This window comes from Tursiops truncatus, chromosome 21, assembly GCF_011762595.2.
Source record: "Tursiops truncatus isolate mTurTru1 chromosome 21, mTurTru1.mat.Y, whole genome shotgun sequence".
Taxonomy (NCBI): Eukaryota; Metazoa; Chordata; class Mammalia; order Artiodactyla; family Delphinidae; genus Tursiops; species Tursiops truncatus.
This window is the reverse complement of record NC_047054.1, coordinates 32,815,499-32,837,833: the sequence shown is the minus strand read 5'-3', so window position 1 is coordinate 32,837,833 and position 22,335 is coordinate 32,815,499. Positions and strand designations below refer to the sequence as shown.

Genomic DNA, 22,335 nt, shown 5'->3' with positions numbered 1-22,335 from the left:
AAACGGACAGAGATACTCAAGGCAGCGCTCTCTGTAAAGCAGACTGGATATAGGAAAAAGCGGAATAAACAAATGCCACATTTATACAAAAGTGCAAAAATTAAAAATATGAGGGATATTTATACAAACAGAGGACTCTGCTGTTAACTTTGTAAGTATGTTGCAAGACAAGATATGCATTTTAACATTTTATATAGATAGATATTTATATAATCTCTAAAGACACTGAAAAATATCGCAAGGACACATGTCAAACTATTAGTGGCAGTGGAAGAAGGAGGGACTGGAGAGAGGAATGGGAATTTTCACTTTTATTTATGTCTACATTGACTGAATCTGTAGCAACCAGAACATATTTTGTTAAAAAAAAAAAAAGATTTTCAAAAGGAGCTCTACTCTTAGAAAGATGATTTACCAGTAAGCCCTGAAGACATCATAGTCTACTCATTTCTTTTCTAAACTGGTATTTCCATCCTCTGGCCATCACTCTTCTAGATCTAGTCATCAAAAGCGTTGTCCTGAGGCCCGGGGGGGCCATGGATGCACCCCATCCAGCTGTGACCCCTCCCACCAGCCTCTCCCTGGCAGCATTTCCCCCAGTTGTCCTCTTTCCTTTGCCCTCTTTTCATCCACTCACACGCTCACTATCCCTCAGCAGCTTTACAAAACTACCAACAGGATACAGTCTCTCACACTGCAACAGGTGGCAAGGACCTCGGCAGATGTGCTTCTAACCCCCAGAACAAAGCGCGCCGTCTGACAACGCGGCCTGACCGCAGAAGAGCAGCAGGAGAGCGGGGACGAGCGGCAGCACAGACGATTCAGACACACATCCCACGGGTGAGTGCTTTTCACAACAAAATCAATCACGCCAAATATAAGAAACCAGCACTGGCAAGTGAGATGACCAATTATGTTCCAAATGTGATGGGTTTATTTTATTTTACTCTGATGCAAAACGAAAGATTCCACTACCGCAGAGACCGATATATTACAAGGTCATGAAAAAGTGGTGTGGGACATGCAGGACGTGATGGACACCTGGAGGGTCGGGTCATCTCCTTTGTAACATGACACTACATGTCGCTGAGCAACACATTGAAAATAACACTGCAGAACTGAACTGAAACGTGGCACGAACATGACAACTTCCGGGCATGCCTTCAGGCACACCTCCCTTAGGCTGGACTCGATATCTAGGCTTCTGTGTGAGGACGATTACAATTCTTTGGAAGAATAAGAAGTTCACACCTTTGAAATCTCACAGAAGAATTTTAAGGCCAAAACATAGTGGGTTGACTTCTCTTCACCTCCAGGGACAAAGCTGATGCTCTATTCAAAACCACATTAAGCTTCTAGTTCAAATCCCAGCCCGACCTTGTGCCCTCCTGCATTGAAGTTCTTTCCATCGATTAGAGCTGACAGGGTCAGTTTCACTCCTAGGAAGAAGCAAACACCACAATCACTTGTAACAAGCATTACAATCAGATCTGCATTTCCTAGAAACAATGGGTGGAATCAATGGCATGGGTTACAGCTGGCTATGAGATTACCTCTGTTACTAACTCCATGCCAGGTTATCCACAGCCACCTGATCTGTAAAGCAGTCATGGCACACTTTATTTGGAGTTCACGGTTAAGAATGATGAGTGATCAACCAAACTCACAAGCCACAGTAACCAAGTTATTATTAGGAATACAGTAAGTCCCCTATATACAAACCTCCAAGCTGTGAACTTTCAAAGATGCGAACGTGTGTTCACACGTCCAGTCATGGAAGTTAGTTCACGTGTCTGGCAAACATGGTCACATGTGTGCATCCTCTACAAGTGGCTGTGCTTTTGTGTACTTTACTGTACAGTACTGTATAGAATACAGTAGTACGGTATCTCTATTTCAAGCCCAGGATGTCCAGAAGCAAGCACAAAAGCAGTGGTGATGTAGCTGGTACAGTACTACCCAGACATCACTAGATCGTCTCTTCAAGAGGGTAGACAGAATTGAATCCAGCAAGGAGCCAGAACCTGTGCCATCAGCGTCAGCCATGAGTGAAATGGCAGCTTGCGCTCCATCTCCTGTTGCTGACGACCCTTCAGCTCTACCATCTCCCACCTCCTCTCCCTCCTCCAGTCAGTAACTCTTCTTGCCTGTCCACTCGATGCCAGCCCCTGTGTGCCAGCTGTTGTACTGGACTACTGTACTTTTTAAGGTAGTGTACTGAAAGATTAAAAATGTTTTATTTGTTGTGCTTGTTTTTTTATGTATTATTTGTGTGAAAAGTATTATAAACCTATCACAATACAGTACTATATAGCCAATTGTGTTAGCTGGGTACCTAGGCTAACTCTGTTGGACTTACGAACAAACTGGACTTACAAACGCGCTCTTGGAACAGAACTCGTTTATATGTAGGGAACTTACTGTACAAAAATTTTTTTTTTTTTTTTTTTGCGTTACGCGGGCCTCTCACTGTTGTGGCCTCCAGGCTCCAGACGCGCAGGCTCAGCGGCCATGGCTCACGGGCCCAGCCGCTCCGCGGCATGTGGGATCTTCCTGGACCGGGGCACGAACCCGTGTCCCCTACATCGGCAGGCGGACTCTCAACCACTGCGCCACCAGGGAAGCCCCCAAAAATATTTTTTTAAACAGAAGTGCTCAATCTGTTTTACTTCGAACAACCAAATGTTACAAAACGGTCTGAATCAACCTAAAGTGATTGCAGGTTGTCTGTAGGTTCTTTTCATTATTCCTCAATCACCTTCTACCCCTAGCCCATAGTTATTCACTCCTTTACTCACCTGGTCGAAGGGTCTGAGTATAACCCAGTCCAATCAGGCTGGCATTATTCACTTTAGCCTAAGATTAGGAGATGAAATAGAAACAGTTAGAGAACAATCAATTTCATAATATGTAAGTCCAACATAACCACTCCATGCATCAGATTTCCAAAGCTGAAACACCTTAGGACCAATCCAGAATTAGTACAACTGAAAACTTAATTAATAAAAGATAAATCTTTTAAGAAGTCAGTAGAGGACAGAGGGGACCTTGAGAATGCACGCTTAAAGGCCTCGAGCAAAATTTTAAAACACTGTGCAGCCAAACATCCCTCCTGTGAACTGAATTCTTTTGAGTTACCAGTTTTACAGCCTCCGACAGTGGTATGAGCATGAACTCTGGTGAGAGACAGATCTGGGATCAAATCTTGGCACCTGTCTCTTATTGTGTGACCTTGGGCAAGTTACCTGACCTCTCTAAGTCTCAGCTCCCTCATCTATAAAATGCAGATGAGGGTAACACTACTCATCCAATAATTAGTTGTGAGGGTTAAATGAGATAATACACATAAAGTCTTAGCATAGGGCCTGAAATTTAAGAGCTCAATTAGTGTTATTAACAAGAATTACCAATGGCAACAGGAATAGTAATTGAAACCCAGGAACTTACAGATAAGAAAATTTTGAGGCCAAAGAGATAAAATGACTTTAGGTCAGACAACAAATACAGAAGGAACTAAGATTAGAACCCACAGCTCCTGACTTCAGGTATATGCTCTTTTCACTACACAATGAGTAGCTCAAAGTTAATAAAGAACATGCAAACTACAACCACATCACAGCATCCATTTACGACTTAGACGAAACCCTAAGAGCAGACCCAATCTGCAGCACATTCTTACACACAGAGAAGTTCTACAGTCCAGCTTGTACTTAGCGGCGATGCCGAAACGGGTGTTGTTACTGCCAGCCGTCCACGCGAGGTTTATTGATGTTTCAATCTTCTCGTTCACCTTCTGGTAGATCGACCCTCCAAATTCAGTGCCATCGTTCCTGTTTTCACAGCGTAAGAAAAGTCATAAATATCTAGTTTGTTACAATATGGAAACAAATTCGAAGACTAACTAAATCGGGTCTTATTTTACAGCTACAGACTTCAGCAGACTTCTAGCACAACAGACTTCCAAACAAACCGGTTATGTGATTTATAGCCACCTAATTAAAGCACAGTAACATCTGACTCATTTACTTGGCTCCTCCACAAGACATGAATTTCTTAGACACAATTCAATTATGCACAAAGGCAGACACCTCAAGTAAGTATGATCTGTATGTCTCTGACATGTTCACAGTATTTAGAAACTTCAAAGTAGAGTTATATAAAGATTCTGCAAAAAAAAATATATAGTAGTACAAGCCAATTCTGGATTTCACTCAAAACACAATCTTAGCATTAGAAAGCACCCTCCAGACAATAGCTACAGTGCATGGCCCCAGGGAAGTACACGACGTATTGCTTCAGAGCACCTCAGCAGTCAGTCCCTGAGTTTTCATAATACTGTTGCATCAATTTCAATGCCTCTTTCTACACCACTAGCGACTTTATTTAAGTGGAACAGACTGTCTAGTGGAAAGCAATCTGTAACACTTCAAAAACACAGAGCTGATCCTTTGCTTTTCTTCCTGGGACAGCAGCAGTGCCCAGTAGGCCAAGACATAAAATACAGTTTATAAGTTCAAATTCATGTAACCACCAGGCTGCAGCCTACAGACTTGAACCCAGGACTGCTCTGAGGACTTCTGCTACTTCTGAATACAACCCAGGTAACTGGTTCTGACCAGGGTACCTGAAAACCTCCAGAGAATTACACTGGGGATGCTCCAGGATGCTCAGATCAATTAGGGGGTTGTTCATGATCCTAACAGACCTGCTTCTAGAAATTGACAAGATGAACAGGGAACCAGAGGAAGCAGGAACGCCTCCAAAGGATCCCTTCTATCAGGAGGTGACCCCTGCCCCGGGCCCTCTCCATCCCAGTGGCTGGGGTACAGGCTCAGAGGCCAGCAACTGCCAGCAGCACAACACCAGCGCCAAGTGCACTAACTCTGCAGTGCTTTGCCGACTACGAGCGGCACAGTGTAGCTGTATGTCCACCAAGGCATGACGTCATGCCAGCACCACCCCATCCAACCTTCTCCACATGCTAATGGCTACCATCCTCTGGGCGACTGTGCCGGCACTAAAGGAGGAACTCTGAACCGTGAATACTCACACGTGAGTGTGCAGCTGGAAGTCTGCAGCCTTGTAACCCAGGGCGAAATTATTCTGTGACAGTTTGGATTTGGCTGTATCAAAACTCATCTGATAGCCAGCAAGCCAACCTTCAATGGCCAACACAGCCCAGCCATAGATGGTTGGTCCAGAAAAATCTATATCAACATTACTGCCAAGACTGAAACAATCCCGTTTATAGGAGGCCTTCAATTTCCCACTCTTCTTTCTGTAAAAAAAACCAAATGAAAACAGCACAAGTTTTCACTGCTGTCCAGAAATTTTTAGAGTAAGATCCCTCCTCTCCCATAATGTAAATACTGTTTTGGCAGGTGGCCCATATACAGTAAAAATGTTTCAAATGACAGCTCTACAAATGTAATTTTGTTAGGATTAGAAATATATATACTATTTTTTACCTATTCCTCGCTGTAAGTTCAAATGATAGGGTATTTCATGATTAATTTCATGAAAGCATAAGTATAAAAAGGTGTAAGATATTTCAGTACCAAATTAATAATCTGAATGTATATGTATACAGACATATAAGAAACCAAATTTCTTTAAATGTTTCCAAATGCTACAAAAGGTAATGCCCGACAAACTTCTAAACTATTAACCTGTCATAGAGAGAAGTGTACTTTTTTTTTTTAATAAGCATATTTATTTTCCTTAGGCCAGTGTTTTCTCCCTGGACAATGTTAGATGGATGGAACAGAAGTGTACATTTTTGAAGGACAATACTGAAAACACGAAATCAGTTCTTAATAGTCCTGTGCTTGTCCTGAAGACAACATAGGTGTGTAGCAGGAAGGACACGCCTGCTGTTACAGTGGAGGAGAAATGCCACGTGGCCCCCATCGAGCACCTGTCCTTTAGAGAGAGGCAGGTAGGAAACAACATAATCCCCATTTTTCAGATGAAAAAACTGAGTCAGAGAAGTTGGGGGATTTATAAAGGCTAAGAAATCAAGTAAGCAGAACTATTCTTTGCAGTGTTCTGGTGCCAGGAGACTACACTCTTCTCTTAAGATGTTAACTTCTCAGCAAGACATCACATCCGTGAATCTTCAGGACAGCTTAAAAAATATCTCGTCTCAGACCCCTCTAGCTCCTACATTTTTTCTACTAGGTGCCTCTTTGAGTGTCACATAGGGAGTGTCCTCAGGGAGGGTCCCTCCCTCCCTCCTGCACACACAGGTCTCTGTGCCCCTCACCTCCAGAGCTCCTCCTGCAGTTCCCTGCCCTAGACCCCTCTATCCCTTCAAGCCACAAGACCATTTCAGAAAATGGGGTTGGGATAATTACCCTGTGTTCGGTACAAATATGGTATCAAGAGTCAGTTTCAACCCTTCAGCCAACTGAAAAATAAAGATTTCAAATTAACAATCAGCAATTTTTGATTCTTCTCTTGACTTGAAAAACCAATTCTAAAGTTTTCTCTAACTTCCTAACAAATAAGAAAGTCATTAAAGAAAGCCAAACATTAAATGATTTAATAAATTTCCTCTTCTTCCTTCCCTGCCCCCTATCCCACTCCCCTCACCCCCAGGCTTCATCATGATTCTCTCACCCAAAAAAAGGCTAAAACATACAGGTCAAATCCTGTTATAGCCAATAATGTAAATTAGAGTACAAAACCAGAAAATCCCAATACAACAAAATAACTGTGATACTCTCTTGAAATTATTGTAACTGGACATTTAACAAGCCAACCTAAGTAATTTATTCAGCTATGTATACATAAGCATTATCTATATATGGTAATGTGCAAATAAACATACTTCAAAAACTAGTGCCCTGAATGTAGCAGGCACTTGACAACTGCTGAAACATTTTCTCTTTGAAAACATTAAAGAATTTTAGAAACATTTTTCTGTGGAGTCAATTTTGCAATGATTACAAAACAAAATTAAATCAGATCACTACAAATAGCTTGGTCTACTCAGGAGAGGCTCAGCTGTGTAACAATAAGTATTATAGAACTGGTCAGAACAAAAGATATCATAATTACGTACACAGCAACAAAACCTTACTTTCTAGAAACATAAAACATACCAAAGAAGGCCACATGCAGAGAAAAAAATACGAAAACTAGACAGGGTTGCAAGATCTCAAATTATATTTGGGATTTGTTCATCATTTTATCCCCAAGATAATTTTACCCTACAAATATCTTCCAACGCTCTCTTACCTTATTCTCCAAAGAGACTTCTGTCCCAAGAGTATTGTCTGTGTTCCACTTTTGGGTGAAGGTCAGTCCATAGTTACAAATCTTGTATTTGGTCTCTAGGTTGCCTGATGCTTTCCCTGTATCAGTGTAAGCATGACCAGAAGTAGAAAATTCCTGGTAAGAAAAAATAATTACTTTAAAATCAGCTTATGAGATAAAAAATATTCATTCCAGAAAGTAATGTTCAATGTAACAGAAACCAACACAACTTACTTTTTACCACAGCCCTACTCTGCAGCAACTTATTTCCTGCTTTCCTTCCTTCTTTCCAGTCTCTAAATATTTTAACCAGTCTTGCATCTTCCCATTACTCCACCTCTCTTACTGATATTTCTGTGCCATATACTCTCTTACTAAATGGGAATCTCTCTTTTAAAAGAAAAATATCTTTACTGAAAATAAATGCCTTTTCTAAAAAGACAAAAATATTGAATCTTAAATATGTACTTTCATGACACGAAAAAGACTATCAGTTCTCTATCGTACCTTGTGAACTATTAGTTAACTTTAAAGTCCTTAAAAATCCCCAAACACTAGAAGCCCTAGATTGCCCCCTTTTAATAGGGCCAGAACTTTAATGCATTAAAAAGCCTTATTTTTATTGTGGTGAAATACACTTAACATAAAATTTATCATTTTAACCATATTTATGTGTACAGTTCACTGGCATTAAGTACATTCACACTGTTATAAAAACTTTATTGCTTTTGTCCACAAAACTATCCATAAGACTATCAGCGTACACAATTTCAATAATTGAAAGTACCCATTTTTCACAAGAAAATGGAATGTTGTAACTTATCCCTCTTCCCTGTCAAATAGTTACTATGAATGCCTTAAAATATATCCTCCTCCCAGTTAGGTGTCCCTCAGTCATATGACAATAAGCAATTAGAAATAGATCTCCTTCTAGGGGAAGCAAACAGTCAACACCTGTCACTGTCAATCTATGAACTGTCAAGAAAAAACGTTTCTGATTGGCCCTGTTTTTAAAGAACATTTCTGAAATACTGCCAACAGTAAAGAAACCCTGCCAACCCTGCCCCCTAACGCTCGTTCTACAGGCTGATGAAACAACTGGGAAACTGTGATCTGTTTATCTACACCACGCAGAAAGTTTTCAAAGAGAATATCACACTGCACACTAAGGGCAAGGCCTTGGTAAAACACGATAAAATGCTAGTCATGTTTAATAGTTCACATCACTTTCTTTTAGTAGATCCAGCTACCTAGTGTTTCATTTTTCACATTTACCTTTCATAAACTTGCAAGTATAGCAAATATAAACCTTAATTTTGGTGCAAAAAATAAAGGTAAAAGAGTATTTAGTCTATATTTCTTTCTTATCATCATCATTTCTTAGTCTGAAGCTCTGTCAAAAATCTAAAATGCCAGAGGTACAAATCTCAAAGAAAAGGCTAGAATTTTCCTAAGTTGAGTTCCAGGCTCACAATTGCTTCAGTTTTTGTCTAATTTCATAATTAGCTCAAACAGTGCAAAATATATTTATAACATCTACGGTTCTGCATTAAATGCTAGTATGCAACAAAACAATCATGAAAATGTTACTGTTATAGATGGCATATCATAAAAATACCAAGATACGATCAAGAAAATTTGGAGCAGTGGATGAAATTTACCCTGAATCAGTACCAGAGAACAAAAGCAGCCATAAAAACAAGCACACAAATACACTGTTTCTCTTACCATCTGAATGAATATTCACACACAACAGCAGCATGAAAGGGAGATAAAATTTTAGTTGTTGATTTTTGCAAGACAAACCTACCTTGAGCAAATTCTGAAGTACTAATCAAAATGAGTATAACTTTTCTAATTTAATAGGTGATATAACAAAATCCCATCCTAGTAGGGGAGTTGCATACATATTTATTCACTACTAGAAAACCCAGGGAAAGAATCTTAGTGACAAACCAGGACTATATGAAGCATAAGACAAAGTACCATAAATACTCCACATGCTTCTTGCCCTTCTAATTTAATCATTATATCCAGAAATAAAATTTGCGCTGGTTTGAATAGGTAAATACCAAACAAAAAAGATGCAGCCAATAAAGAGAAATCAGAGAATAAGGTGAGGGTAAAGTTGATCTATTTGCTGACACTTACTTAAAGAAAGCTCTGGTTAGTGACGCTTTGATAATACACTGATATATCCTTTACCATATTCTTAACTTCCAGTAAAAAAGACTTTATGAACATTAATAAAAACTGTAGACTAATCTTCTACATGCATTTCTACATTTGTTTCAACTAATCATGAAGGGACAGAGACTAAAATTAATTTGTTTTTGTAAAAGGGCAACAAAATTTGCATGAACCCAATACAAGGGAAGCAAAGATTTTAGTGTCCATATACATATTCATGAAAGTATAAAGATATGGCATGGGTCAAAAATATATATATATATACACATACATATGTATACATATAAAGATATGGCATGGGTCAAAAATATATATATATATATACATACATATGTATACATATATTCTGTATCTTCTGAGAATAAGACTCAGAATACTCTTATTATGACAAACACAAAGGGTCTCCCCCCAAATTCAACCTGACTGTCCTTGGGCTCAAGTGGCTGGGCAGCTCACTGAAATCTGAGAGCAGGACAAAGCTGTAGGGAAGACAGCATAGCACCAAAAGTATATGCCGTTTCAAGTAACTTGACTAAACAGTGATTTTTAAACAGGCTTCTTTAACTTAATTATGCTACATCTATTAAAAATATATTAAGGGCCTTCCCTGGTGGTGCAGTGGTTGAGAATCCACCTGCCAATACAGGGGACACGGGTTTGATCCCTGGTCCAGGAAGACCCCACGTGCCACAGAGCAACTAAGCCCATGCACCACAACTACTGAGCCTGCGCTCTAGAGCCCGCGAGCCACAACTACTGAAGCCCGTGCACCTAGAGCCTGTGCTCTGCAACAAGAGAAGCCACCGCAACGAGGAGCCCGTGCACCGCAACGAAGAGCAGCCCCGCTTGCCACAACTAGAGAAAGCCTGCGTGCAGCAACGAAGGCCCAACGCAGCCAAAAATATAATTAATTGATTGAAAAAAAAATATATATATATATATTAAGTACTTACCACTCCACTACATGATTTGGTTCTCAGATCTATTTTGACCATGCCAAATCCTAGACACACACAGAAATACACATTAATGTACAAAATGTGACATGCACTCCAGTCTTTGCAACTTAGAAATTATGAAAATAGTCCATAGTACATTCCATGGAAAGTACTCAGTATTCTTGTTAGGTGAGAGTTCCACAAGGAATTGAATTATAACAAAATAACTTAAGTTTAATTTTTAAGTTCCCTCAAAATAATAAAGACATATTTTGAAAATATAAGTTAAAAAAACAAATGGATGAAAGGAATATGTACTATTTTAAGAACCAAAATTATTAGAAATTATGCAGATATATATATACAAGCTTAAAATATATAATTAACATTACTAGTTAATAAAAAATCAAATGTGTACAGCACAAAAAATTAAAAATGCAAAGACTAAATTTTTAAAACTAAATGTCCACTTGCTTTCAAACACTGTATGTTCCTCCAAAGAAGTCAAAAGCTGTGTCTTCACCCTCGTGAAAATACTGCCATTATCTGGAGGAGGAAAGCTACACCCCCTACGTTAGCTGTCCCCAGGGCTAACCAAAGGGGGCACACATATTACAGAGTTATATGATTTCACCCAACAGATAATACTAAATACGCAAATGCTATGTATGTGTTAATGTACACAACAGCTTTTAATGCCTGTGGGACTCTACCTCTAAAAACAGAAGTCTAGTAACCTGCTAATGGTGATCCCCTTAAATCTTGTAAAATAGATTAATGCTGACTTAACCTCATTCTACTAAGCACAGTCTCTCCCATATAGTAGGCATTCAGTACGAATGCTTACCCCCAGATTGGCAATTCACAATAGCATACTTACCATATCCTTTGTTGAAGACATCCTTGGCAGCCTTTCCTAGGTCACAGTAAGTCGGTGTGTTACACATATCTTATAAAGAAAAATGAGGACAAGGGAATAAAAGTAACTATTTAGTATTTATTCACTGTTCAGCTGTTTAGTTCTGTGAGAAGAGGTATATAGTTTTTTCTTCCTTTGTGTCATTAATGCTTATGCCCTAATGCAAGCCAAGTTAAGAGAAAGCATGCTGCTCCTTTAAAAAGAGCTTTCCAGAATGCTAGAGAATAAAAGGGTTTTTCATGAGATTCACAAAGGTCATCTTTCTGATTGCATTGCAAAGAAAAGAAATTTCTCCCAGGCTGAAGGAGATGCTCTGTTAAACTGGACTTTTACTTTTTAAAAAAATGCAAAAATGTACATTAGAAAAACATTTCTCGGGCTGTTATAAAGCCAAAGAGCTGTGTAAGATGTCAAGGTAAATTTTCTGAAGATCTGTAAAACAGATGCAATTAAACATCTTCAGGGTTACCGTTTTTGCCACTCTGACATTCAGTTCTTAAGAATTACCACACTAATTGAAATGTATTCACCCAGAGTATGCCCTCTCTCAAAACTCTTCTTAAAATAAAGTGCTATAATCTTACCTAGTAACCAGATATAGGACAGGGTCTACATGCAGCGGTCTGCTCCCCCAAATCAGTATACACTCTAAAGTTACAGCCTTCAAAACCCAAGGGGCTTGACTTTTCATCTTGCCTACTTAGTATTCAGCCAGCCTTTCTACTGTCAAGATGACCCTCACATCAAAATCTCAGGCCTATTGACACTGCTGAACATACCACTCCTTTGCCCTGTGCACCACGGGAAACCTCTTCCTGCAGCAGCAGCCTCAACAGCCACATCCAACAGGTCATAGAACCACCTCAAGCAACCCCACTGGCCCCATTACTACACCAGAAACATCCAGAGCACCAGCTAGCCCCTGAACCACCGACACAACCGAAGGTATTTAGTTCTATTTGGCTGAGCTCTTAATCTGGCCTGCTGCTAAGTTTCTGCCTATCCCACCACACCTTAACACTACACACACTTTATGGTGCACTTCGTAATTGTGAATTCACTTAAAATTTGTCCCTTAACCTAAACCTGTCAAATATGACAGATATTAGGATATGTTAAGAGAACAGAGTATTAAAATATACATAAAGTTAAGAAGAAAGCGTAAAGGTGAGAGGAGATAAATGTACTGACTCATGGCCATCCTAAAGCTTTGTTGTTCTAAGCCACAAGGTTTCGTAGTTCACTCCCAGAGCAATTGATTTACAATTCAGTCCTCTGTATTCAAAGGATCAATTTTAGGCTTTTTACACATTGCCAACTGCAATCTGATATTACTCTTTATGATCACAACCGATGCCGGTATCTGTTGAAATGTTTCCCGAAATGCAGGCACTACGTATTCAAATAGAAATGTTAAGGCTTTACAGTCTGGTTTTTTCTCTACTGACAAGAGAAAAGATACACTTAAATGTTTAGAAACATCCATCCAGGGACCCATTACAGTCTTTTAGCATTTTCCTTCTTTTTCAAAACGACCTGCCAGACACTTTGCAAAAGTCGTGTAGGGGGTTGGACCTCAATTTTACCTAGTTCAAGCTTACTTTTTCAGGCCCAGGATCCTGATGGGAAGTGCACTGCTGGTATGATCAAGCAAAAACTCGAGAAGCCCCAGAGACGACATGTTCCGCACATTTCCATGACTACAAATGCACTTGTCCGTGGGCACGCACAGCGCACCGGGGTTGCAGGAGCCGCAGTCGGGGGATGGGGGTGACGGGTTAGTTATAACCCAGCTTCACACGATTACTAACGGGACCGTCAGCTCGCCTCGCCCCTTGAAGGTGCACATTCAGCATCCTCCCCTCGGCGGCAGGGAGTGGAAGAGCCCCCCTGATGGTGGGCTCCAATGCCAGGGAGGAAGCCGGGGGCGGGGGTGGGTTCGGGGTTCGAGGACCCGACTTCCCTCGAAACCAACCTCCCGTCCGGCCTGACGCCCGGAGAGTCCTGGGGACCGGCCGGGCGCAAGCAGGTGGCGGCGCGGCGGTGCATCACCCGAGGGGCCGGTCCCCGCCGACCCCGCCCGCTGGCCCGCGCCCCGTTAGGCGGCCCTTCCTCCCGCAGGGCCCTGCCGGTCGCCCCGCCCCCGCCCGGCCGCCGGCCCGAGGCCCCGGCTCGCCTCACCTCCGACGGGAGGACCTGTCCGCTCAGCCAGGAGGGCGCGCCCGCTCCGCCAGGACACCGAAGAAAGTCTTCAGAGCAACGCCGTCCGCGCCTGCGCGGCCCCACACCCGCGGCGCCTGCGCGCCCCGAGCCCCGCGTCGCGGCTGCGCCGGAGTGTCGCGCCGGGGTCGCGCGCGGCAGGCCCGAGGCGGACCTACATCTCCAACCGTCCGAGTGCGCGCGTGCGCGGCAGGGCCCGGCGCGCAGGGACGGGCGGAGGTTGACGTGGGGCGCGCAGGCCGGGCGACCGCACCTTTGTCCGCGAGGGGCCCACTCTCGCGAGAAGGCGCGGAGACTACTAGTTACCGTTGCCAGGGGAGGGGCCGCGGCGGCGGATGCGGCGGTACCAGCCACTCCGCAGTGGATGCTGGCACAGCCGACCCCGGCGTCTTCTTCTCTGGCGGATGCCTGGCAGATCTGTATGGGAATTTCGTGTAAGGGTGACTAAAATTCAAGAATGTGGCCCTTAGGTCATCTCGTCTTAAGGATGAGAAAAATAAGTCCCGAGGGGGTAAGTGACGTGACTTATTCAAGATGACACAGGGTAAATGATATTTCAAAGGCAGAGAGGAGATGGAGGCGGGAAAGCTCTCCTTCAGAGACGAACTGCAGCTCATAAGTGTAGAAAAAATTATAGAAATAGGAAATCACCACTTTGGAGCCACCAATAACTGATTCAAGCAAAATTCATCGATAGATGCTGGACGGTTGAGGATATTCATACAGTTCCAAAGTGTCATCCCACAGGTTACTTAGTGAAGAGAAAAGGGTACCTTCACATCAAAGAAGTCACCCTCAATCGAGTGATCAAACTTGACATCACCAGGGATGGTACAGACTGACATCACATGCTCATTCTTGCCAAAAAAGTGACTTCTCTCTATTCACAAGGAAACAGTCCGATTGAGGGACAATCCAAATTGAGGGACATTCTGCAAAACAACCACCTGGTCTCTTCGAAAATGTAAATTTCATGAAATATTAAGAAAAAGGCTAGTGAACTGTTCTAGATTAAAGGAGACAAAGATAGGACTCCAAGACCAATGTGATTCTAAATTGCACCCAGGATCAAAAAACAAAAAGCATCAAAAAATAAAAACAAAAAACATCTATTGAGGATCATTCTTGGGTCAACTGAGAAAACTTGAATGTCGACTATAGTAGTATTGTAACATGTAAAATTTTCTGAGAGTGATGATTATACCTTGATTATGCAGAAATGGCCTGGTGTTTAGGAGATACGTGCTGAAGTATTTAGGCATGAAATAGCATGTGTCTGCAACTAACTCTCAAATGGTCAAGGGAAAAAACATGCAAAATGTTAACAACTGGTGTAGCTAGGTGGAGCATATGTGGATGTTCGTTGCATTATTCTTGAAACTTTCCGATAAGTTTAAAATTTTTCAAAATAAAAAGTTGGGAAGAAAAAAACCCCACAAAGTCTTTGATATTCAGTTCCTGGTACCAGGTTGCTGCTTGAATCAAGAGGCAAAGATTATTTCCCTGCTGTGTGTAAGGCATTTCAGGCTAATAAGAGATAAGATACATGCTCCCAAAGGACTCATAATGTAAGACTTGGACAAATACCTGCTGAATGAGGCAGAAGATGATAAATGTCATCAACAAAGGAATAGAACTCAGTAGGCTAAACAAAATGAGCTTTGTAGTCAAAAGAGGCTGGGTTTGTATCTCACATCTGCCAACTCTGTGGTGTTTGGCGAGCAACTTAACCTCTCTATGCCTCTGTTTCTACATCTGTGAAACAGAACTAAATAAGGTCTACTTCAGAGGATTGTAGTGAATAGTAAAGAAAATAATGTATCCAGAGCACATAACAATCTACCTGACATATGGAAAATGTTCATTAGTTAATAACACAGATGAAAATATGCTATAAGTGATTAAAAGCTGTACAGGCAAAACTACGTTTATTCACATACATATGCATATTAGAGCCACAACTTCAGCCTGTACTTTGGCACAGACCTGGACTTTGTCGGGTACAACAGGCCATTGAAGGCTGTAAAGAGCACTTTGAATGGGAATTTGGCAACATTCCTTCCTTGGGCTTCTTTATCCAAAGACCTTTCTTCTGAAGGGAACTGATAACACCAGTCCCAGGTCATGCACCAAAAGACCTCCTCTTTCTCCCAGCACCTGATGCAGGAAGATGGTAAAAGAAATTGTTAAGGAAAACGGCGGCTGCAGAGGGAATCATTCCTTTGCTTGCTATCTCTCTGGCCCCGCCGGCTTATCAGGATCCACGTTAACCCTCAACGTCCATATCAAGCCTCTAGCCTCTGCCACCTCCAATCTACAGCCATTGCTCACCCCCGACCCACAATGGGCTCTAAGCTCTTGGGAGGCATAGAAAGGACTTTCTCAGTCCAACTTCTAATCACCTGGCATTCTTCTCCTATAAAATGTCTAGAACCAGAATTTTAGGGCAGGGAAGGGGCTTTGGACTCCTTCGTTTGTGAGACATTTGCTACGTGCTTACTGCGTACAGGACACCAGGCTCAGAGCTGATGGATGAGCACACGCCCAGACACATCCGTGTTGTGTGCGTCCGGAGGCCCTGGTGAGCAGGCTCCCAGCACAGGTCACCTGCTGTAGTCAAGGTAACCTGATTGTCTGCCTGTGTTACCTTTGAGAGAACATCTCAGAAGGTTAGTATAGTTTTACCCTCAAAAATGAGAAAAAAAACACCCTAAGAACAGAAACCCCACTGTGAAGATTTAGTAGCTCGATTGCCCTAAGTGTAAGGAAAATTAAGATTCTGAAGCCAGCGGTGTTATTTAATTCCCTGTTTCTTTAAAGCAAAAAGGGCCCACTTGTTTGTTTTCAAGGACTTCAGAATTCTGATGAAGGGTGAGGATCCCCTTGGCATCTTTGAAGAAGCAGAGGGACCAGCCCCATCCCTGGGCCTCCTCAAGGGGGCAGCAGAGCACAGGGACCCAGCGGTGAAAGCGCCTCACTGTGCCAGGGATGGGTCAGGTGGACAAGAGGGGCGTGGCTTGCAGTGCAGAGGGACAGACATCCAAGACTGTGTTATTGTATATTGAGGGTGTATATAATACCGTGAAATTCCATGTCTGAGGACTCTTCTCAAGGAAACAGACTCGTGCAAAGGTTCATCTTGAATAGCTTGAATGAATTACAGTAGTAAGAAATTAAAAACAACTTAATGGCCAACATTTAGAGGATTCATTAAATTATAATACACCCATCTTCTGGGATATGGTACAGCCGTGTGTTCTGATAATATTTGATGATCTGGGGAAAAGGCTCAGTTAAAAAAAGGGGGAAGGAAACAAAAGTTTAAGTACAGTGTAATTCCGTGTGTGTGTGTGTGTGTGTGTGTTACAGTTTTACTTTAAGAAGAAGCAGGGCAGACAGAGAGACTGGGTAGAGGGGGCCCACATGGGTAGATGTAGGCTTTAGTAATGGCTAATTCTGGACTGGTGATAGATTAATAATACATTATATATATATATGTATGTATAATAAACAGATGCTGTATATGTGTGTGTATATGTATGTACATAGAAAAAAATCAGGAAAATGTTTCCAAAATCTTATAGTGACTATCTCTGCTGGGTCAGAGTATATGTGATTTTTATTTTCTTCACACTGTTCTGTATTTTCCAAAATTTCTAAAATTTGGAGACGTGTTTCTGTTATAATCAGAAAAGTTAAACTCACTTTCATAAGGTGGGGAAGTACCTAGGTTCATGAGAAGGGCATGCTGTTCCGTGGGCAATTTCCATCCAAAATTGGAAATGTCTCTGGGATCAGTCCCTGGAATTTATTTTGGGCTTTCTGGGAGCTCCCTTCACTCTTGGCCACAAGGCGGCGCAAGGAACCAAGGTAAAGAATAGCTAACCCTGCTGGTGGGCAGGGGGCTTGGGACTCCAGTCAGGGTGATGACCCCTGTCCTCCCCTTGCCCCCAGAGCCTCATCCAAGCTCTCCATACGGTTGTGAACACAGTTATGGGGGCTTTCCTACCCAAGTTAGAGTCCAAGTTGAATGTCAAAAGGGCAGCAAATATTTACAAATTGTTTTTATGAGGAAACCAATTTTGTCAACGTTCCACATGTGGATTAGGGTACAGCCTGGCTGACACAACCTGCAAATTAGCTCTTCTTAATCACTTGCTAGTGAAGCACTATGATCACTTATACGTGAAACATAAATTAAGAAAAAAGAGGATGGCATATTCCTATGGAACCTAAAAATAGTTAATAGGCAATGTCCCCTTAGTGAATATATAGCTGTGTTTCAGGCAACTTGATGTTTTGGGGAATGGCCTTAGGTTAGTGAGCTGTATAGTGTGGTGTAGAGGGAAGAATCAACTTTGGAACCAGAAAACTTATGTTAAATCCGAGGTCTGCAACTCACCGGCTGTGTGACCTTGGGCAAGCTACTTGACCTCTCTGAGCCTTGGTGTCTTCATCTTTAAAACGGAGATCCCCAGGAGTACACCGTCCGTCCAGATGGGGCCCACCCAGGGGGTTCCACCAGATGGCTTTCTGTGGCCAAAGTTCTGAGGAGGCTTGGACCACACACCAGGGTTCACCCTGGGCCAGAGCCAGATCACGCCAGTGAGTCGCACACATCACAAGCCCCAGGACGATGGAGGAGCCAGACACAGACTCACCTGAAGGGGTGTGGAGGGGCTGCAGGGAGGGAGTCTACAGCTAGGGGCCCCTGGAGAACACCCCAGGAGAGGCGAGGCCTGTAGCCCCACCCCTCCAGTGGGGACTCGGGAGCCCGTGTGTGCAGAGCTCAGGGCAGCCATTCACCACCCCACCTCACCTCTATGGAGATGTGATTGACATGAACCACGGTGTAAGTTTCAGGTGTACAGTGTGATGATTTGATACAAATATATATTGCAAAACATAATTACCACAGTAAGGTTGGTTAAGGGTGTCCTTTACCTCATATAATTACCATTTTTTGTTGTTTATTACGGTGGGAACATTACAGCTCTGCTCTCACAGGAACTTTCAAGTTCACAGTACAGAATTGTTAACTATAGTTGCCAGAGCCATTCATTTAGAAAAATTTGTGTCTTCAGAATTGGGACTCCAGGCAGGTCTGGGATCTCCTAACACTATGGGATTCACCCCCTACCTTCGAGGAAAAAGAATCAGACCCCAGGTAGGGTCCAAACCCAAAGACAGCAGAATCCATCTTGTCTGCAGGCTGGAGGATTCCCCTTTGCACGCTCCTTCCCTGAAACAGGTGTCCTGGGATGTGCGGACCGCCGCAGGGGTCCACTCTCTGTCCCTCAAAGTCATACGCAGTGTCGCAGGGGGGCCTTCGTTCCTTCCTCTACAACCCTCCAGCCTCCCACTTAGAGACACCACTCCTGCTTACAGATCACACCCCCCCCTCACCCACCCTGGCCTGGACAGCTGCCACGGGGTGATCCTCAGGTCAGGTGACCATGCCCCCAGGCTCTGAGGGCCACCAGAACACCATTGCCTAGGACTGGACACAAGGGAAAAGAGGAATAAGCGGGGTTAGTTATAGGGATGCAGAGGGAGGAGACAATAAGAAAATGAAAAAACATGAGGCAAAAGAGAAAGACTCAAATGAAGAAGAATGCGGGGGACAAAAGTGTAGAAGGAAAACGATGAAATGAAAAGAAGAATGGAGGTTGAATTCCACTCAATTTTTTTTTTTGGCGTTACGCGGGCCTCTCACTGTTGTGGCCTCTCCCGTTGCGGAGCACAGGCTCTGGACGCACAGGCTCAGCAGCCATGGCTCACAGGCCCAGCTGCTCCGCGGCACGTGGGATCTTCCTGGACCAGGACACGAACCCGTGTCCCCTGCATCGGCAGGCTGACTCTCAACCACTGCGCCACCAGGGAAGCCCTCCACTCAATTTTATAGGTTTCTGCCCTCCTCCCTGCAGTGTATTTACTATTAAATTACAGTCAGTAAAGAGAATAAAACAAACTGGACTCTATGAAAATACCTTGCTTTCCAAGTCGGTGCTCCACATGAGAGTTTCATAGAACCAAGGGGCTGAAAGGGCCTCGTGATCTCCTCTGGAAACATAAATGTAATCCAGCTGAAAAAGAAACCACCCCAAATCGCCCACACATGGGGACTGCAGGCTGCTGGGACCCTCAGTGGCATTGGTGAAAGGACGTCTGGTCCCCGAGTCAGAGTGGTGCCGACACTGTCCCAACAGGCTGACTCCTGCTGTGACCTAAGACGAGAGACGCTGTTTCCAGCGAATGTGTATTGAGATACGGCCAGTTTTTTACAAACCTTTTCTTGCCTTTTTATCGCAGCATCTGCTGTCACTACCCCCACCTCTGTGTCTCGTGTAGCACGAGTGTGTCAGGGACTGCAGGACGCAGAGGAGGAAAAGCCCTGCTGTGGCCTGAACACTTGTGTCCCCAGATTCACGTGTTGCAATCCTAACGCCCAGTGTGATGGTGTTAGGAGGGGGGCCTCCGGAGGTTCTCAGGTCATGAGGTGAGGCCCTCATGAACGGGATTCGTGCCCTTGTGCAAGAGGCCCCGCAGAGCTCCCTCTCCCCCTCCTGCACGTGAGGACACAGCGAGAAGGTGGCCGTTTACGAGCCAGGAAGCAGGCCTTCGCCTGACATAAACCTGACCACACGGGCACCCTGACCTCAGACTTCAGCTCCTATAGAAGCACCTAGTCCGTGGGATTTCTGTTACAGAGAGGTATGGAGCGTGCCCAGGAATGGGGTAGGGTGGACAAGGCATTTAGGATTGACGGGTCACACACAACATCATCTAATATTTTTAAGCAAAAAGAAGGCAGAGCACAACCTTGACAAAGGAAGCTCGGGGCCCCTGGTGCTGTTTCCAGCTGGACGCCAGGTTGGGATCAGGAGAACGGAGGCTGCCTTACGAGAAAGGCAGGTCCCAGCGCCACGTGGTTGGTTGGCCAACTCCAGAGGGAGCCGCTCACACATACGCCGGTCTGCGTGGTGCCCCTGGGGTGAGCCTCATGGTGGCTGACCCCCCAACCCCTCCTCCCCCTCCGCCCGGCATCACACACTCCCGGAAAACTGGTCTGGAGGAGCCCTGCAGGCCGCGAGGAGCTGAGGCTGAGAGGTACGTGAGCTAGCCAAGGCCACACAATTGGTGATGAGCAGGACCCAGTCTCCCAGGCTGTTTCTGGAAGCGGGCCCACCCTGAGGGGCAAGACATCTGATAAACCCGTTTCCTGGGCCGGCAGCTACGTGCCTCCTGACCTCAGGTACCTCAGCGGCAGTGCTTACACCAGCGCTGTGATTATACAGATCCTGCAGTCTTTGTCTCCCCTCATCAACCTGCCCCCTCATCTTTCATTTACTGACCATTTCCCGTGAGAGCCTGCCAAAGACCCGCTTGTTTCGGCTCCTTTGATTTGCTTTTAAGAAAAGCAAAGTGTATGGAAATCACACTGGTGCCGACACAGGAGACGTAACAAATAAAACTGTCCGTTCCGGAGTGAACGTAACTCCCGGCGCCGCCTCTGCCGTGAGCTCCGGGAGCTACAGCAGCTGTCCCCGGAGGATGCAGGTGTCACACCCACACACCAGCCCACGCCGCACCTCCGCCCTGGCCAGGAGTCACCCGGGGGGCTGGCATCCCCCCCCACCCCGTGCTGAACCAGGAGCCCCGGGGAATTTCTTCTCGAGAATTTTCACCCGGAGGCACGAGGAGGACCGGCGCGGGCTTGCCAGGTGGCCCACAGTCCTTGCCAGGAGGCGCCCCGTGGCAGCATCCTGGCCGGAAGTGCACGGGAGGGCTTCCTTCGTTGTGTGGCTAGCGGGGCCACGGCTCCCCGTGGGGGCGGTGGGCTCTGCACGTGCTCTGCTGTCTGCGTCTGGGAAATCCAGGCCCTGACCTAACAGCAGAAAAAAAAAAAACGCCTTTTAAGCAGAAACACTAATAAAGCCTTCCTCTCCCCACTGCTCCATCATCTCCAATCCCCAGTCATTGAGCTCAGCCTTAGGGCCGTAAGGGTGCCCACAGGGCATCCGGGCTGATGAACACCGATCATTAGCGCACAAGCAGCCTCAGCCGATCTGAAAATACACCAGAAGTCACCTTCCAGGGAGACTTCTCATATTTAGTTCCTCAAAATTGCTCTGGCTTTTGGGAGACCTAGAAATAACAGACTAATTGGGGGAGATTTTTCTTCGGTGCGTTGGGTTGCACACACTTCTACTGAGAGCCTCCATGGGAGGGCCGTGCGTCATGCTAGGTCCTGAAGTTTACGTGAGGCTGGAAAGTCCAGGCTTGGAAATGAGTGAGGGACATTGGTTTGTAGAGTTTTATGAGTACCAGTTATGGTGCCAGGCCCTCTACACGTATTCACCCATTAAACCCTCAGAATATAGTCATTATGGGGAGGTCGTGCCCACTTTACAGTTGTGTAGATACAGCCTAGAAAGTTGAAGCACCTTGTTCAAGGTCACAAAGTCACTATAAATCCATTTATCTCTGCAGCCATCCATCACATGAAACAACTTATGGAGCTTCTGTTATATGCCAGGCCCTCAAAGCATGAGGATACAAAGATGAACAGCTACAGCCCTGCCCACCCAGAGCTTATCACCTCGTTGTAGAGACAAAGAAATACCCAATCGCAATAGAGTTTTATAAACACCATGGCGGGCAGCCGGATGCCTGGGAGAGTGGGGGGATCGGGGGCTATAGGGGAGGCCAGACTTGTGCTCAGACCAGGTCGGCCTGACTCCAAAGCCTGCACTCTTACAAGGCCGAGAGAAAGTCAAGCAGAGACAGAGACAGAGAGGAGCCTGC

General features: G+C 44.4%; 2 protein-coding genes across 6 annotated transcripts in view; both read right to left on the bottom strand.

The window, feature by feature from the left end:
* Positions 1-911: 911 nt before the first annotated feature.
* Positions 912-13,742, bottom strand: VDAC3 (voltage dependent anion channel 3). 3 transcript variants are annotated; one of them, XM_073798737.1, is made up of 9 exons: positions 13,489-13,742; positions 11,269-11,337; positions 10,404-10,453; positions 7,243-7,395; positions 6,357-6,409; positions 5,051-5,278; positions 3,680-3,830; positions 2,795-2,856; positions 912-1,439 (listed from the first exon to the last, which is right to left on the bottom strand). In XM_073798737.1, exons 2-9 carry the CDS (start codon positions 11,333-11,335, stop codon positions 1,361-1,363), a joined length of 843 nt encoding a protein of 280 aa, XP_073654838.1. In that variant the 5' UTR covers positions 11,336-11,337; positions 13,489-13,742; the 3' UTR covers positions 912-1,360. The 3 variants fall into 3 exon arrangements, with proteins under 3 accessions (XP_073654838.1, XP_004311757.1, XP_019777107.1); XM_004311709.4 differs by having other exon boundaries at positions 2,799-2,856; positions 13,489-13,734; XM_019921548.3 differs by lacking the exon at positions 13,489-13,742 and adding an exon at positions 12,909-13,303 and having other exon boundaries at positions 2,799-2,856.
* Positions 13,743-20,308: 6,566 nt separating this feature from the next.
* The window catches only part of POLB (DNA polymerase beta), a 28,828-nt gene continuing 26,801 nt past the window's right edge, over positions 20,309-22,335 (bottom strand). For all 3 annotated transcript variants that reach the window (XR_012329025.1, XR_012329026.1, XR_012329024.1), the window contains exon 17: positions 20,309-21,415. The gene's annotated coding sequence lies outside the window, so the exon portion shown is untranslated. The remainder of the gene's footprint in view (positions 21,416-22,335) is intronic.